An 18,647-nucleotide genomic window follows, 5' to 3' on the forward strand; every position below is an offset into this window, starting at 1 on the left:
CCCTGAGGCTCAGCTCTTGCCCACTGAGAAATTCCAAGATATTTAAAGTGAAAATTTCACTGAACTCAGAGGGAACTTTTAACAGGTGTAACACTTTAACATTTATACACACACCTTTGTGTGCATGTGTGAGTTCATTTAAGCACTCTACAGTAAGTATAGTTTTAATGTTGCTATCTGGGATCTATAATTAAGTCACTGTTGCACTTATAGTAAATCCATTTGAATCACTTTTTGAATGTCAAATTAGTCAATTATAAAGTCCTGCTAAAACACACAAACTGTTGACCAGGTCTGGTATTTAGATTAGATCCAACAGCACCTAGACTGTGTTAGGAGTTTAGAAATCAAGGAGCCCTCTGTGAACCTGATAACTCAACAGGATGATTTTTCTTATGCTTCTTACCCTTACGCTTGGCATCCCCAGCTGTTGTGCAAATCATTCTAAAAGAATTCTTAGATTTTTCTTGATCTTTGCAGCAAGCAATAAAGCAAACCTTGCCACCAAACTTTGTTGTGCTTTTGCAAATTTATATTGAACCCTCTTTCACTAATGCCTTTGATGGTGATACTTTAAGCAACCTTAAGTCATTTGCAACATTTGATTCCTCAACAGTAAGCTCAGGAATCTATTCAAGAGCTCCATGTCAAAGTAGAGTCTCCCATTACTTGGGATCAGGCTCCCAGCTAGCTTTGTTTCAAATAATTTAAGCTATTGAGAGTGTCATATACAGAAAACTCAGCTGTAACAGATTTTTACTTCATGTTTTTTAGAAAATACCACAGAAAAGTGGTTCCCAACATTATTTGCTAGTTTTTGACATATTTTCCCTGTTCCTCCCAATGCATATGTTCCTAAAGCATCATAGGCGTTGTCATCACCATTACATGACTGAAAAGTTGTGGTATAAACATACCAAGGAAACTACCATGGGTCAAGGAGCAAATCACTGAGAAAGGCAGCAATAGAACCATGCAAGTTCTCTAAGTGCCTTGAGTAGTCCAGATTCTCTCCTTAACACTCTTGACAAATTATTTATAGATGTATTCACGTAGTCAGTAAGATATAAAAATGTTCTAATTATATCATTCAAATCAAGTGACAATTATGCCCTTAGTTTGACAGACAATGCTTGGCCAAAAAAGGTTTGCCAGAAATGTTTTGACCGAAGAAAGGGGGACCATCTGCATCATCTGCAGATGAGACACTATAAAATCTGCCAGAGAGAAGCCAAGCCTGTTTCCACAGAAGGCTTCCAGGTAAGTGCATGCATTTCATGAGCTTGAAGAAAGAGGATCGTATCCTTGCAATATCCTGTTTCATTTCTTCTGTCTAACAACCCTTTCCATGAGGGAGTGCCCATGTGAACAAAAATTTTCGGTGTAATTTTGATGCATGCCTGTATTTTCAAGCTACAGTATTTTATGGAATTCTGTTCAGCAATGAGAAATAACTTCCTTTCCTATTTTACAGGGTTGGCCATATTCCAGGATACAAGCTGTTACCCAAAGGTAATACACTGAATAATTCATTCCTAATCTATATTCTAGGACAGGACTTTTAAAGAGCTGCACGAATTCTCTTCATAAATCCTCTTGTATTCCAGCTGAATTTGCTTAAGCTAGATAGTTGGAAGTAGGGAAGATCTAAAAAATGCAGTAATTTTTTATTTTTAATAGAAAAGGTAATCCTTTCAGCAAGAAAGTACTTGAAGACTCATGGCTGATAATTAAGGACCCAAACAGAGAGTGATTTTTCTATTACTAGATTCTTTTATGAGAAAAACCTTGTCAGAGTTCAGGATGACTTACCAAACTGTACTCAATATTCAGATGGTCTGTTTACTGTTACAAGATCTATATGTTGTAGAAGTCTAAGTCTTACTCTGGAGTTCAGACTAGGGTACTTTTAACTTCAAATCAAAGTGGATTTAATTGGTGTTTTCCTAAGAGTTTATTTTGGAGACTAACCAGGAATTTATTTGCTAAAGAGCAAGGAGCAAGGAGCTTTCTCATTGGTATTAATTGTATTATTCTTCTTGATGACCAATAACATTTTGTTCTTCACAAGGCACCTCTGCTGACAAGCTTTCATTAGAGGACAGCCATGGCCTCTGGAGATGCTGAGATGGCTGTTTTTGGGGAGGCAGCTCCTTACCTCCGAAAATCGGAGAAGGAGAGAATTGCAGCCCAGAACAAACCTTTCGATGCCAAGTCATCAGTCTTTGTGGCTCATCCCAAAGAATCCTTTGTGAAAGGGACAATCACGGGCAGGGAATCAGGCAAAGTCACTGTCAAGACTGAAGGGGGAGAGGTGAGTCAAAAACAAGGTTGAAGGACAACATTTGATCCCCACTTTGAGGTTTTAGGTGATACATCTGGATCTTTTGTTTTCTTGGCAGACCCTGACCGTGAAGGAAGACCAAGTCTTCTCCATGAACCCTCCCAAGTATGACAAAATCGAGGACATGGCCATGATGACCCACCTGCACGAACCCGCTGTGCTGTACAACCTCAAAGAGCGTTACGCAGCCTGGATGATCTACGTAAGTGGCAGCAGCAGCTTCCTCTGGGCAGCCTCAGGGGCTGCTGGGCCAGCCTCAGGGGAAGCCAAGGTGCTGTGTCCCTTCCTTGCAGACCTACTCGGGTCTCTTCTGCGTCACTGTCAACCCCTACAAGTGGCTGCCGGTGTACAACCCCGAGGTGGTGTTGGCCTACCGAGGCAAGAAGCGCCAGGAGGCCCCTCCACACATCTTCTCCATCTCTGACAACGCCTATCAGTCCATGCTGACTGGTGAGTGCTTGATTTCCTTTGAGCTGCTCTTGAAATTGTCTATCTGTAGAGGGCAATGTAGGGTATTCTCTGGAAATATGGTGCCACATTTAAAAAAAATTGTGTGTGTGAAATTAATGGAACGTTAATGCACTTAACTGTAATGGTCTGTGAGAGCTGAGTGTCAGTGCTCTCATTAGAATCACTAAAACCTGGACATAACCTAGAGGGTGTAAATTCACTTGAAAGAAATTGCCTATTTTGTGGTCCATTATGCCTATAATGGAATCTTTCATATATGGATGGATTTATGTATGTTAATCTTTAAATTAGTCTCAGATGGAGAGTACAGGGTGCAGTTAAATGATACATATCCTATAAATGATGTGCATAATATAAATTTAAATTTTCAAGCATCAGTGCTGACAAAGAAAACAGAGAGCTCTACCTTAAAGAGGTATGTAAGCCTCACCTGAGGAACATAATATGCAAATGGATTTCATGATGTAGATGATGGCCATGTGATCTAAATTACATACAGCCTTAAATGATCTCTGAAACTCATGCATTGATCTGTAGCTGCATCTATAAATCAATTGCACTGTATAGTGAAAAGTAAGCTTCATAAAAAAATCAAGGAAAAAATAAAGCTTTTAGCATTTAAATTGAGCAACTTCAAAAAATTTTTTGCCACTTTTCCCTCTTCCTTTCACCTCTTATTTTCTCTTCGTTATATATGCATTGAAATGAAAGGTGTGCAGGATTTTAGAATTTCTCCTGTTCTTTTCTTAGTCTCTGGGAAATACATTCAGAATGGAAAAATAAAAAATGAATGTTGTCAACATATAATCTCAAGAATGCATAATTTCTGTATATATAGGGATTTAAAAAATAGAGTTGAAAAAGGATGAAAGATGTTGGTCAGATATTTCTGTAATTAATGATGCCTCCAAATTTTGTTAAGATTATTCTAGAGACTTTTACCTTCAGAAGAATTTACATACAAAACATTTACAACCTCAATTTTTCCTAACCTGTACTTTCCTATTAAAAGAGAAATAAGTAGTTTGATGGAAAGACAGTGTCAGGAAAGGCATAAGATTACTGAAGTTTCTCTGCAGCGATTCCTTTGTATAGAACCAGTTGCTAAAAGCTGCACTACTGCTGGCAGCATCAAAAGTACCTACTAGAATTCCCTGGGCACTTCTTGCTATTTTCTTTTCCTGGATCCTGTGGATGCTTCAGCTCTTATTTTTTTCCTAGTTCTTGAATTTCTTATTTGTCTTTTCTTACCTCTGTTTCTTACCTCTGTCTCTTCACAGATCGTGAGAACCAGTCCATCCTGATCACGTAGGTACCCCCCTGCGCGGGTCCCTGCGGGGCTGCCTGGTGCCAGGGCACCTCCTGCCTGACCACGCACCCTCTGCTTCTCTCTTGGCTTTGGCAGCGGAGAATCCGGGGCCGGGAAGACTGTGAACACAAAGCGTGTCATCCAGTACTTTGCAACAATTGCAGCCAGTGGGGACAAGAAGAAGGAAGAACATGGATCAGGCAAAATGCAGGTAAATTAGTTGATACATGTTGGGATCAATGCTTTCCTTTGTTCTTGACATGATTTTTGGAAAGGATAACTAGCAATAATTATCACCCTGCAGGGAACGCTTGAGGATCAAATCATCAGCGCCAACCCACTGCTGGAGGCCTTTGGAAATGCCAAGACCGTGAGGAACGACAACTCCTCACGCTTTGTGAGTTATTAATTGATACAACTGTCAACACCAATTTGGATATTCTTGCTGTCCAGACTGGTAAAATAAATCTCAATTGACTTTTCTGCTGTTTTCAGGGTAAATTCATCAGAATCCACTTTGGTGCCACAGGCAAACTGGCTTCTGCTGACATTGAAACATGTAAGACCCTTCTGGCCTGATCCCCCTTCCCTCCAGCCTTCCCTACTTCTTGTGTTTGACTGTGTCCTACCTTCCTTGCCAGATCTGCTGGAGAAGTCCAGAGTCACTTTCCAGCTCAAGGCGGAAAGGAGCTACCACATCTTTTATCAGATCATGTCCAACAAGAAGCCAGAGCTAATTGGTAGGAGAAATGACTAACTTTTTTTGAAGGAAGATCACTGAGCAATAGTTCATTGTGTTATCTGGAAACGGAATTAAGCTTGTTTTTCTCCTTCTGTTGCTTTCAGACATGCTTCTCATTACCACCAATCCTTATGATTTCCACTTTGTGAGTCAAGGTGAGATCACGGTCCCCAGCATTGATGATCAGGAGGAACTGATGGCCACAGATGTGAGTAACTTTACCAAATGATCATCTGGTGGACTTGAGCCCTGGTATATGTACATTGTGTTTCTGTTGCCAGAGTGCCATTGACATCCTGGGCTTCACTGCAGATGAGAAAACAGCCATCTACAAGCTGACAGGGGCTGTCATGCACTATGGGAACCTCAAGTTCAAGCAGAAACAGCGTGAGGAGCAGGCAGAGCCTGATGGCACAGAAGGTATCACCAGAGTCAGCAACCTTTCCAAAGGAGATTGTCTTCATTACATAAGGATTTAAGCAGATTTCAGGCTTTAAATGTGTAAACTAAGAATAACAGTAGTTGCTCCATGACTAAATGCCAGTTGAGGCATTTATCTCATTTAATGATACCTGTACTTTTTCCTCTGTGACTACTATAGAAGAGATTCAGTGTACATTGACAGTAAGCCAGGAGACTTACATGTCAATTGCTGTAACATTGCTAATCATACTTAAGGTGAAATACACCTTGCAACCTCTGTTGTAGCATGGAGCCTAACAAGACAGAAGGTTGTGCTTTTCTTCACCCTTACCTACTGGAGAGAACTCTGACATGTGTACTTCATTAATCTCTGTCACAGTAGGAACAACAGTCCATATCTCGATCTTTCTGAATGATAAATCCTCCTGCTATATGTCTAAAAAGTTTGAAGTTCCATACTGACACCTCAAAGAGGATAAAGGCAGTGAGCTCTCTTGAAGAATGTTTGCAGAAACTGAAGCTCAGAAAGAGTTATAGACTCTGAGTCCTGAACACAAAAGAGAAATTAGCTTTGCAGCTTTGACAGATACCGTTGTGCAACCTTGTGGAGAACACTATTGGGACAGTCCAGCACTGACTTTTTAATTTTTTAATATCTATTCTTCTGTCTTTTCTGGTGATAGTTGCTGACAAGGCTGCCTACCTGATGGGTCTGAACTCAGCAGACCTGCTCAAGGCCCTCTGCTACCCCCGAGTCAAGGTGGGGAATGAATACGTGACCAAGGGCCAAACTGTGCAGCAGGTAGAAAAAACATGGTAATGTGGAGCATGCTGTGATGGTTCCCACTGAGTCTCCTCTGCTGTGTAGAGTAACCTCCAAAGTTTTCTTTATGCTTTAGGTGAACAATTCAGTGGGTGCCCTGGCAAAGGCTGTCTATGAGAAGATGTTCCTGTGGATGGTTGTTCGTATCAACCAGCAGCTGGACACGAAGCAGCCCAGGCAGTACTTCATTGGTGTGCTGGACATTGCTGGCTTCGAGATCTTTGATGTAAGGAGCACAGCTTTCCTAGAATTTTTGTAGAACTATAATTGAGAATTTTGAAATATATTTCATCTCCCTACAGTTTCTTGTAGGGCTTTTGTAATCATGTTTTTAATCCTGAAAAAACAAGAGAATAGAAAACAAATCTTCTCACTGCTCTAAATTAAAAACCTCTCTTTTCAAAATAACCTGGAGAGACAGCAAAGGAAAACTACACAGGAAGGGGACTTGTACTTAAAGTATAAGACATAGTGAATTAGGATTGTACAAGAAAACACCTTGGTATTATTGCTGATCCTTGAAAGCGCTGCATGTCTTTTTATGTCTGGCAGTACAACAGCTTTGAGCAGCTGTGCATCAACTTCACCAATGAGAAACTGCAACAGTTCTTCAACCACCACATGTTCGTGCTGGAGCAGGAGGAGTACAAGAAGGAGGGCATTGAGTGGACATTCATTGATTTTGGCATGGACCTGGCTGCCTGCATTGAGCTCATTGAGAAGGTATCCTTCCTGTTCAAGTTTAATATAAATTGGGTGTTCTATGCTTGCCAAGAGAAACAACTAAGAAGCATGTGAGGATATTTTGGCTTCTTCAAATATATACTCTGTGAAAGTGACAACAGGGTAAAAGTGTTTTTGGAGATCACGACTCAGATATAAGGGCTTTTGGTTAGAGAATTCATTGCCAAATTACAGAATGAAGGGAAAGAGGTGGTCATGTTCTCTAAGTACTTAACACTAAACAGGTTTTATGGAGAGAACAGTATTTCACATTGTCATATCTATAATAATTTCATCAGCAAAGGCATTTCCATAATTTTGAATGAAACAGCAACACTGAAAATGTTGAGCCTTAGTTGATTTTCTCTGACTTAAAAGTCACTAGGGGAACAGCTTCCTTTTCTGACTTCAGCAACCTTCCAACCAAGAGATGTCTCCTTTCTAATCTGTTTCACCCTTTTGTCTGTCATAATCTCTCCCAGCCCATGGGCATTTTCTCCATCCTGGAAGAGGAGTGCATGTTCCCCAAGGCAACTGACACCTCTTTCAAGAACAAGCTCTATGACCAGCACCTGGGAAAGTCCAACAATTTCCAGAAGCCCAAGCCTGCCAAAGGCAAGGTTGAGGCCCACTTCTCCCTGGTGCACTATGCTGGCACAGTGGACTACAACATCTCTGGCTGGCTGGAGAAGAACAAGGACCCTCTGAATGAAACTGTCATTGGGCTGTACCAGAAATCATCTGTGAAGACCCTGGCTTTACTCTTTGCCAACTATGGTGGAGCAGATGCAGGTCAGTTTTATGAAAATTGTATTTTTAATGTGGCATACTTGTCAAAGAATTAAAGCCATAATCACTAAACATTTAAAGTTGTTTCATGGTAATTTTAAAATGTTGTTTTTCTTTATTCAATTTGCAGAGGCTGGTGGTGGCAAGAAGGGAGGCAAGAAGAAGGGTTCTTCTTTCCAGACTGTCTCAGCTCTTTTCCGGGTATAGTGCTGTATCTGATATCTCTGAAATGTGCAGAAAGGGGGTAAGCTAATATTAAATTTGAAGGAGCTACTTTATATTACTATAAAGGTGGTAAATTTCTTTGGGAATTCCACATCAGGTTTTCCACGGTCAATTTTAACTTTGCAAATACATCCAAAAAATAGCATTCAGTCTTCAAAATCATGGAAGCCTAATTTGTGGTAGTTTTCTTGATTATTTTTTTTTATTAGCAGATATCATTCAGATATTCATCTTTTTATGTCCTTGAGTCAAACTAGAAATGTAATACTAGTATTCCTGCATTTCTGTTGATGAGTTGAAAATAATTTCCAAGAAGATAGATATCTCATTGTAAAAAAATCCCTATTTCTTAAAACTAAAGTAGATTGACTTCTAAAGGCAGAATGTGAAAAATATAAGTAATTTATTTTTTGTGAACGTGTGAAATTATATATAAGTTTTCACTGAACTAATAGCAGCACTGTAGTATTTCAGTCTGGTGCTCAGTATCTTCAAATAGAAGAAATTTTTTGGTTTCTGTGGCTTTATGGAAATGCTCAAAACCCAACTTGAGAAGTTTGTAAAATCATTACCTTGGTGCATCAAACACTAGATACAAGGAAACTCACACTGGTAACTGGTTCCTCTAGGAGAATCTGAACAAGCTGATGACCAATCTGCGGAGCACTCACCCCCACTTTGTGCGCTGCATCATCCCCAATGAGACTAAAACACCTGGTAAGAACCCCTAGAAGAAAGATCCTTGCTCTGCTACATCCATTCCCCTCTGCACTGCAATCTGTGCCCCTCATTTGTGCTCTGCATTGCCAGGTGCCATGGAGCACGAGCTGGTGCTGCACCAGCTGCGCTGTAACGGCGTGCTGGAAGGGATCAGGATCTGCAGGAAAGGGTTCCCCAGTAGAGTCCTCTATGCTGACTTCAAACAGAGGTAAGAGCTCTGCTCTTGTCAGCATCATTAAAAGCAATGTTGGCTCATTCGTGGGTCCATTTAGGCTGTGCTCTGTTTTCAAAAACTGTTGATGGGGTTTAGAGCCAACTGTGTGTTGCTTGGAAAAAAATAGCCTTATCTACTTCTGATTCCACAGATACAAGGTGCTTAATGCCAGTGCCATCCCTGAGGGACAGTTCATCGATAGCAAGAAGGCTTCTGAGAAGCTCCTTGGGTCAATCGATGTGGATCACACCCAGTACAAATTTGGACACACCAAGGTACAAACCCCCCCATTCACTGCCTGCCTGGGCTTTGCTCTGCCTGACAGTGATGAGCTGCAACGTTCCCTCTCTCAAGGTGTTCTTCAAAGCTGGGCTGCTGGGGCTCCTGGAGGAGATGAGGGATGAGAAGCTGGCACAGCTCATCACCCGCACCCAGGCCAGGTGCAGGGGCTTCCTGATGAGGGTGGAGTACCAGAGAATGGTGGAGCGCAGGTACACCTTCCTCTTCTTCAGTTAAAGAGTCATTCTGCTTGGGGGGAAGTGTTGACACTCATCAGACAGAGAATATTCATTGTACATTTTAATTATGCCTCAGGGAGTCCATCTTCTGCATCCAGTACAACATTCGTGCATTCATGAATGTCAAACACTGGCCATGGATGAAGCTGTTCTTCAAGATCAAGCCCTTGCTGAAGAGTGCAGAGTCTGAGAAAGAAATGGCCAACATGAAGCAAGAGTTTGAGAAAACGAAGGAGGAGCTTGCAAAGTCTGAAGCAAAGCGGAAGGAGCTGGAGGAGAAAATGGTGAAACTTGTGCAGGAGAAAAATGACCTGCAGCTCCAAGTACAGGCTGTGAGTTTATCACCTTTATTTTATCACTCAGAAAATAAGTCTATACATTCAGACTGTTCTTTATGAACAGAAGATCAGACTATAGAAGACCAAAAGTTATAAATTTGGGATATTATATGTATGTGAAGGTGAGGAAACAAATGCTAGCAGTGATGTGGTAAGCACTCTGACAGCCAGTGTAAAGATACAGAGAGTTTAAACTAGGATTCAGTGCTCTTGTCTTCAGAGGAAGGAGGCAAATGTAGATCCTTGACAAGAGGTAGAACAATGAATTAATTTTGTGGCAAAAAGCAAACCACACTTGAAAGTTGTACTTGTGGATACAGGCGCATGAAAAGCCATCCTCTCTTTGCTTGGTAACTAGCAGTTAAGATCCTTCTGTTGCTGGAGTTGAAGGTCAGGTTCAGCTCCTACACAGGATTAAAAGAGTCAGAGCAGAGAAAGTTCAAAACATAAGAATCCACAAAATTTTTTCTACCCACCAGGAAGCAGATAGCTTGGCTGATGCTGAGGAAAGGTGCGACCAGCTCATCAAAAACAAAATCCAGCTGGAAGCTAAAATTAAGGAGCTGACAGAAAGGGCAGAGGATGAAGAAGAAATTAATGCTGATCTAACAGCCAAGAAGAGGAAGCTGGAGGATGAATGTTCAGAGCTGAAGAAAGATATTGATGACCTTGAGCTTACACTGGCCAAGGTGGAGAAGGAAAAACATGCCACTGAAAACAAGGTATGAGGTAGAACCTGTCACTCACACTCTGGAAAAACTTGTCTTGTCACAAAGTTTTAAGCACCATTTTCTGTCTGTGCTTGTTCCCTTCTTCTCAAAGGTGAAAAACCTGACTGAGGAGATGGCAGCTCTGGATGAGACCATTGTGAAGCTGACAAAGGAGAAGAAAGCCCTCCAAGAGGCCCATCAGCAAACCCTGGATGACCTGCAGGCAGAGGAAGACAAAGTCAATACTCTGACCAAAGCCAAAAGCAAGCTGGAACAGCAAGTGGATGATGTAAGCACACAGACATAGAGCAGGAACAGGACAGGTATGGAGTCCAACGTGGCTGGCAGAGGGCTGATGGTCTTGTTGTGTTTAGCTTGAAGGGTCCCTGGAGCAAGAGAAGAAACTGCGCGTGGACCTGGAGAGAGTTAAGAGGAAACTGGAAGGAGACCTGAAGCTGGCCCAGGACAGCATCATGGATTTGGAGAATGATAAGCAGCAGCTGGATGAGAAACTGAAGAAGTAAGTGTGGTTCTGGGGCACCTGAGTGCTCGGCTGCAGCATGTGTCTTTTTTCTTTGAGTTCTAACATGGTTCACTTGTCCCAAAGGAAAGACTTTGAAATCAGCCAGATTCAGAGCAACATTGAGGATGAACAAGCCCTGGGTGTACAACTTCAGAAGAAGATCAAGGAGCTGCAGGCAAGTCTCTGTTCCTTGCCCTGCCTTGCTCAGCTCAGCTCAGGCAGGAGGAGGGCACAGCTGTGAAGGGTCCCTGCTGTTCTGCAGGCCCGCATTGAGGAGCTGGAGGAGGAAATTGAGGCAGAGCGAACCTCTCGCGCTAAAGCAGAGAAGCATCGCGCTGACCTGTCCAGGGAGCTGGAGGAGATCAGCGAGCGCCTGGAAGAAGCAGGAGGGGCCACAGCAGCTCAGGTGGAGATGAACAAGAAGCGTGAGGCAGAGTTCCAGAAGATGCGCCGTGACCTGGAAGAGGCCACGCTGCAGCACGAAGCCACGGCTGCCGCCCTGCGCAAGAAGCACGCGGACAGCACAGCTGAGCTGGGCGAGCAGATCGACAACCTGCAACGCGTGAAGCAGAAGCTGGAGAAGGAGAAGAGTGAGCTGAAGATGGAGATTGATGACTTGGCCAGCAACATGGAGTCTGTCTCCAAAGCCAAAGTATGGAGTTTCTGTCATGTTACCGCCCTATTATACACACCCTAATACATGATTTTGATTCTGATTATATTCTGCTATCACATCCAGTTGCATTGTTTTTTACTTTGAGAATAGTATGCTACAACTTAGTGGTAGTCCTCTTTTTTTATGTGATTTGATGCACAGGCCAACCTGGAGAAGATGTGCCGCACTCTGGAAGATCAGCTGAGCGAGATTAAGACCAAGGAAGAAGAGCATCAGCGCATGATCAATGACCTCAATGCTCAAAGAGCTCGTCTGCAGACAGAGTCAGGTAATACACCCCTATATCCCCTCAAAATGGAACAACTGTAACCAATGATAATAAGGAAAAAGTTTTATGCTTTACTCAAATTGATCTCTTCTCTGTAATCTGGTATACGGTGCTTAAAAAAATATTGATTTAATATTGATTCTAAATGGCAATCTGTCTGAAACCTTTCTTAGGTGAATATTCACGTCAGGTGGAAGAAAAAGATGGTTTGATATCTCAGTTATCCAGAAGCAAACAGGCATTCACTCAACAGATTGAGGAACTAAAGAGACATTTGGAGGAAGAAATAAAGGTAAAGTTACTTCCTGTAGGGGGTTGATTTGGATTGGGAATCTGTTTACTTTATATTTCCTACTCTCACATAAAATCAGAATGTTAGCTGTATCATTTTAATTTTTGAGCTATCAAACAAGGTGAGAAATCTTACTTCCTCCCTCTGTGGTATGAAAAGCTGAGGAAAACATCCCCCCCGATGTGGATACTGAGACAGGGAAAAAAATTTTAGGTCTTTAATCAATTTATTATGACATATAAAAAATGATTGAGACATATCTAAAAAGAAAATGCACATCTTAATCTACCTTTTTACAGTGGCCGCTGAAACTTTAGAACATATTTAAAAGGATTCAATGATTTGCAGTTGTATAGCTGTCATTTAGAATTTACCCATCATCTCTCCTGAAAAAACATTCTAGAGTCTCAAAACATGGAAGGAATATGCCATTTCTTCTTGGTCTGACATTAAATGTCATAATCCAGGAATTTTCAACAACATTCATCAAGTTAACATTTTACTATCTCACGGGAAATTAATTGTCCCAACCCAATTGTCCCTCAAGGCCAAGAATGCCCTGGCCCACGCCCTGCAGTCCGCTCGCCACGACTGTGACTTGCTCCGGGAACAATATGAGGAGGAGCAGGAGGCCAAGGGGGAGCTGCAGCGAGCCCTGTCCAAGGCCAACAGTGAAGTGGCCCAGTGGAGAACCAAATACGAGACGGATGCGATTCAGCGCACGGAGGAGCTCGAGGAGGCCAAGTGAGTGGTGATAGAAAAAGCAGAAAAATAAGACTGAAAATTCAAAGGTGACATTGCAAGGGAAACATTACTTTATTATGAGAAATAAGTCATGAAACTGATTTGCGGAAGAGCAATAGAAATGAGAAATTTTATCCTATAATATATTTAGTACGATAGTAAAAGCAAAGTCTAAGGACAGTGTATATGTAGCCCTTAGCACTGTGTGACTGCAAACTGCAAATTGATTAGGCACACTTTAATAAAAACAAGCACACACTGATACTCAGTATTAATGTGAGCTGACCTTATGTCTTGTCCCAGGAAGAAGCTGGCCCAGCGCCTGCAGGATGCAGAGGAACAGGTTGAGGCTGTCAATGCCAAATGTGCCTCCCTGGAAAAGACAAAGCAGAGGCTGCAGAATGAAGTGGAGGACCTGATGATTGATGTGGAGAAATCCAATGCTGCCTGCGCTGCTCTGGATAAGAAGCAGAAGAACTTTGACAAGGTCTTTTGGCCTCCAGCACCAGCACTCCAGGCCAGAGCAGGGCCCCGTGATGGCCACAGCCCTACTCACCCCCCGTTTCTCTTCAGATCCTGGCAGAATGGAAGCAGAAGTATGAGGAAACGCAGGCTGAGCTGGAGGCCTCGCAGAAGGAGTCGCGCTCTCTGAGCACGGAGCTGTTCAAGATGAAGAATGCCTATGAGGAGTCCTTGGACCACCTGGAAACAATGAAGCGGGAGAACAAGAACTTGCAGCGTAAGCCCCTGGCCCTCTGCTCCTCCCTGGCTTTTCTCACTATCAGCCATTCCCACCATTCTTCATGGCTCTGTGCCTGCAGGTCTGCAGAGATGCCTGGCACCTTGGTGGGACAGGGCCCTTCCCATTCTGCTCTGTGCCTGACCATGCCATTGATCTTTGTTCCCACAGAGGAGATTTCTGACCTCACGGAGCAGATTGCGGAGGGAGGAAAGGCAATTCATGAGCTGGAGAAAGTCAAGAAGCAGATTGAGCAGGAGAAATCTGAAATCCAGGCTGCTCTGGAGGAAGCTGAGGTACATGACCATAATCACTGGTGTCTGCAGTAAAGAAATGAGGAAATAGGGCTAACAAGGCCTGGGTTGTCTTCTCTTCTGGCCGGGGAGTGCAGACAGCAGAGATCTCTGGAAATATCCTATCATTCTCTAAAAAACAAACAATGGATTTATCAATGCTATCAATATTTGTGTCTACTTTTCCAGGCCTCCCTGGAACATGAGGAGGGGAAGATCCTGCGCTTGCAGCTTGAGCTCAACCAAGTGAAGGCTGAGATTGACAGGAAGATAGCAGAGAAAGATGAGGAGATTGACCAGCTGAAGAGAAACCACCTGCGAGTCGTGGATTCCTTGCAGAGCAGCTTGGATGCTGAGATCAGGAGCAGGAATGAAGCCCTGAGGCTGAAGAAGAAGATGGAAGGAGACCTGAATGAAATGGAGATCCAGCTGAGCCATACCAACCGCCAGGCAGCAGAGGCACAGAAGAACCTGAGGAACACCCAGGCTGTGCTCAAGGTCCGTTCAGCAGAGCTACAGAAAGAGAAAAATGAGATCCCTGATATTTATGCCACTCAAGCGACGGACACCTACTAATTTCTTTTCTCTTTTCTTCCAGGACACCCAGATCCATCTGGATGATGCACTTAGGACAAAGGATGACCTGAAGGAGCAGGTGGCCATGGTGGAGCGCAGAGCAAACCTGCTGCAGGCTGAAATTGAGGAGCTCCGGGCAGCCCTGGAGCAGACGGAGCGGTCGAGGAAAGTGGCTGAGCAGGAGCTTCTGGATGCTGCTGAACGTGTGCAGCTCCTCCACACCCAGGTCAGGGCAGGGAGCAAATAGCTCTGTTGACACTGGCCAAACACAGAGGGCTGGAATTTACCAGAGAACCAGCAGTACTAGAAAGGCCTTACAACTCCTCTCCCCAAGGAGAGGCGTGTTTTGCATCAGTTCCCCAAGCCCACGCCTCACATTTTGTAAACAACCATTTTCACAATAATTCCAGAGTAAGAATAGGAAGCTGGAAGGGGAAAGTCTTTGTTCAGGCAGAAGGTTTATTATGGCAGGTTTTAGAATTCAACTCTTGCCATGTTCTTCCCATTGCACAGAACACCAGCCTGATCAACACCAAGAAGAAGCTGGAAACAGACATTGCCCAGATCCAGGGTGAAATGGAGGATACCATCCAGGAAGCCCGCAATGCTGAGGAGAAGGCCAAGAAGGCCATCACAGATGTGAGTTGGACATTCCTGGCATTGCTGATGGTGAATGTACTCTCCCCAAAATATCTCCAGCCCCAAAATGGCTTTGACCTTTTGTTCTGATCAGGCGGCCATGATGGCAGAAGAGCTGAAGAAGGAGCAGGACACCAGTGCCCACCTGGAGAGGATGAAAAAGAACCTGGACCAGACAGTGAAGGACCTGCAGCACCGTTTGGATGAGGCCGAGCAGCTGGCACTGAAGGGAGGGAAGAAGCAGATCCAGAAGCTGGAGGCCAGGGTGTGTAGGGCTGGGGCTGTGGCTGAGTGAGCGTGTCCCTCCTTGGAGAGACATTGCCAGGGCAGCTGCAGGGCTGGGCTTGTCCTTGCAGGTGCGGGAGCTGGAAGGGGAGGTTGATGCTGAGCAGAAGCGCAGCGCTGAAGCCGTGAAGGGTGTGCGCAAGTACGAGCGCAGGGTGAAGGAACTCACCTACCAGGTAAGGCAGGAGCTCTCCTGCTCTCACTGGGCTTTCTCACAGTGAGTCACATTTTGCCCACACCATCCCCAAGGACAATTGTTAATCTCATGTGATGCAGAACCAAGAATTGACTCTCTATTGTGTTTGCCAACTGCTTTAGTCTGAGGAAGACAGGAAGAATGTGCTCAGGCTGCAGGATCTGGTGGACAAGCTGCAATTGAAAGTGAAATCCTACAAGAGACAATCTGAGGAGGCCGTAAGTATCTCTCTGAGTGCTTGGCAAGAACCACTTTCCCAGAGATAGATACAAGAAAGTTGGAAGATGCCACTCATCAGTAATGGAGTTCTAATTCTGTGAAAGGATCATAAATCAGACTTGCCAATGAATTATTAAGACTACCGAGGAGGGCAAATGCACCTAACTTTTTTTGCATTAGAACCACAAAGCAACCTAGAGGGAGTCTTATAACTAATATCAGTAACACAATGTATTAGGAAATTTAAAAAAAAACCTTATTTTTAGAGTTTTTATAGCAGACCGGGAAGGTATTGGAATTCTCCTCCCAAATACCTTTGTGTTATGCTTTTATAATTGTACAAGGAACATTTGCCTGTTTCTAGGCATGCAGCAGTCAGGGATGCCCTGAGATAAGTCCTACAGCCCCTGAATTTAAGACTGCCTGAGCATAGTTTCTTCATTGTGGAAATAGTCCAGCACAGTGTAGGGCTTCTGGTTCAGTTAAGGCAATTTATGAGAGGAGGCCTCTTGTAATCATTGTCTCATAAATTCCTAACCCCACTTAAGGATCTGCAGATGTAATTGAATATTTGCACTAAAAAAATCACATTTCCAGCTGCCCATTTTGCTTCCTTCCCACATTCCAGAGCAGAATTATGTTTAAATCCCATTATGCTCCTTCTACAAGGGATATTCCTCAAAGACAAGGATGAGGAGCTATGTGTGAGGATGATGACATGTGAGAAGTGGAAGAAATGGGATGGAGATTTGTTCCTTCCTCCAAGGGAAAAGCTGCAGCTCAACAAAGCCAAGGTGCAAGAGGAATGAAGCCCCTGCCCTGGGCTCCTCACCACTGATTCCCTTTCCCCACACAGGAGGAGCTGTCCAATGTCAACCTGTCCAAGTTCCGCAAGATCCAGCACGAGCTGGAGGAGGCCGAGGAGCGGGCTGACATTGCAGAGTCACAGGTCAACAAGCTCCGAGCCAAGAGCCGCGAGTTCCATAGGAGGATAGAAGAGGAAGAGTGAGGATGTCACCAGGCAGCAAAGTGACCTGAGGGCTGCACAAAATGTGTACTCTCTGTCACTTTCCTGCTGCCATGAGCCTTAGTACCCACCTCAGTGTCTAGTGAATAAAGACTGTAGTAGATTCTTCTGCATACACACTATGGCCAGTGGTTTTGTTCTTCTTTGGGTTTTGTTCTTTGCGTTTTATCTTCCTTGGGCAATTGCACTGCAGAAGACGTTTCCTTACTTTTCTGCTCTGGGACAAGGGAGAAGCTGGTGCCAGTGCTGGATTGAGGATCTGCAAATTAGAGGCTGGCCATTGCTGTGCAGACTCCTGAAAAATCCAGCCTGTGCTCTCTCCTGTCTCCAGCAGCTCTTTGTTTAGCTCCTGCCTTCACATCCTCCTAATGGTTCTCCCATTGTCCTTTTAGCACAGCTTCTTTCCCATGGGAGAGTCAAGAGAGGGTGATCCTTTTGCTTTTTCCTTTTCTTACTCTTGTTTGTGATGCTGGCCCTCATAAACCCTAAACATTAATCTCTCAGAGAGTCATCAGAAGCTGCAGTGCATTTCACTGTGAAGGACTGATAGTTCCTTGGCAGAGTCACAAAGAGCACAGTTACAAGACACCAATAGTGTCCCTACATTGTGCCATCTCCCTCACCCTAGATTTCCTCAGCTGCCACCACCAGCTGCTGCCAGTTTCTCTTGAGCTGGCAAACAGCTGACCCTGCCTGGGGCAGTGTACTGGAAGGACTGTCAGGATTGTCCCTTAGTGCCCCACTCTCACACACCACGTAGCTCCAACAGACCTCTTCAGCACACTGACAGAGAGAACACTCGGCTTCAGAGGATTTCCCCAGAAACCCCAAAGGCCATGGGGCTCTGTGTATACACTGAGTCAAAGAGGTTAGTAAGAGCTGAGGGCTATGAAGTCAATTTGGAAATCCTTTCAGCAATATCAGCTCATGAAGTTTCCCCCACTGTTGTAGCTCTGTCCCTTTCTGAAGCTGTCACAGCCAGTCACCCCATCCCCGTTTTGCAGAAGTCACGTGCACCAGTGAGGAGTCAATGAGCCCTACTGTCACATGAGACACCCGGAGAGTTTTTTGATGACTTGTCCAAAAGCACTGTCCCAAACAACACCTATGGGGAAGGACTGGAAAGTCACTGAAGAAGCAATTCTCTCATTGTGGGTGTGACTGTGTCTGTTCTGACCTATTATATCCTTCTTTAGATTTTTTTGTAAAATCAGCTGCTTTTTCCTCCAGTTTTCTGCCTGTTTCTCTTGTATGCACCCTCTTGTATCTCTCTCACTCTTATGAGTGTGGTTGAGAATAAAGCAGGAGGACCCTTGCCCTGAGCTCAGGGACAGTTGCACGCCCTCAGGCAGGACCTGCCCTGAGCACAGCTGGGCACTGCTGATGGCACTGAGGGCTGGCCCTGCCTCCCAGCAAACTCACAGCTCCCTCTGTCCTCTCCTCCTGCACTCCCAGGCCACACCAAACTGCCCCTCAGCCTCCACAAGAGCCATTGCTGGGGGAGAGGACAAGGCTGAAAGGAGCTTTGGAGGAGGCCCATGGCAGGAGGATCAGCCCATCCTCCTTTCATGCTCAATGTCAAAAGCCCAAAATAGCCGCAGTCTCCCAAGGCTCCTGTGCGGGGTCGTGCCTGTTTGTGGGGATGATCTGCTTCCACTAATAGCGCCTGAAGACATTCCTGGGCGGGTAGGCTGCCTTCTGTGTGGCACTGCAACGTGCCTGCCCTGGAGGAGCTGGACACGTGTGCTGTGTCCCAAGGCAGCAGCTGCTATTCTTACCCCAGAGAGACTCAGTGCAGCACAGCTCCATGGCCAGCTGAAA

At 44.3% G+C, this 18,647-nt stretch overlaps 1 protein-coding gene across 1 annotated transcript; it reads left to right on the plus strand.

The window, feature by feature from the left end:
- Positions 1-1,468: 1,468 nt before the first annotated feature.
- LOC129128073 (myosin heavy chain, skeletal muscle, adult-like) lies at positions 1,469-16,833 on the plus strand. Its single transcript, XM_054645171.2, has 39 exons — positions 1,469-1,512; positions 2,072-2,314; positions 2,403-2,546; positions 2,638-2,794; positions 4,096-4,123; positions 4,221-4,335; positions 4,429-4,521; positions 4,620-4,683; positions 4,766-4,864; positions 4,971-5,074; positions 5,148-5,286; positions 5,973-6,091; positions 6,189-6,338; positions 6,665-6,835; positions 7,318-7,627; positions 7,755-7,825; positions 8,479-8,566; positions 8,660-8,777; positions 8,935-9,058; positions 9,138-9,274; positions 9,378-9,633; positions 10,119-10,361; positions 10,462-10,638; positions 10,724-10,869; positions 10,957-11,047; positions 11,135-11,524; positions 11,690-11,816; positions 11,990-12,108; positions 12,656-12,852; positions 13,156-13,339; positions 13,426-13,591; positions 13,763-13,887; positions 14,074-14,382; positions 14,483-14,686; positions 14,974-15,099; positions 15,194-15,364; positions 15,456-15,560; positions 15,703-15,798; positions 16,656-16,833. Exons 2-39 carry the CDS (start codon positions 2,108-2,110, stop codon positions 16,806-16,808), a joined length of 5,823 nt encoding a protein of 1,940 aa, XP_054501146.2. The 5' UTR covers positions 1,469-1,512; positions 2,072-2,107; the 3' UTR covers positions 16,809-16,833.
- The last annotated feature ends 1,814 nt before the right edge of the window (positions 16,834-18,647 follow it).

The sequence above is a fragment of the Agelaius phoeniceus genome, chromosome 19, assembly GCF_051311805.1.
Source record: "Agelaius phoeniceus isolate bAgePho1 chromosome 19, bAgePho1.hap1, whole genome shotgun sequence".
In the NCBI taxonomy this organism is placed as follows: domain Eukaryota; kingdom Metazoa; phylum Chordata; class Aves; order Passeriformes; family Icteridae; genus Agelaius; species Agelaius phoeniceus.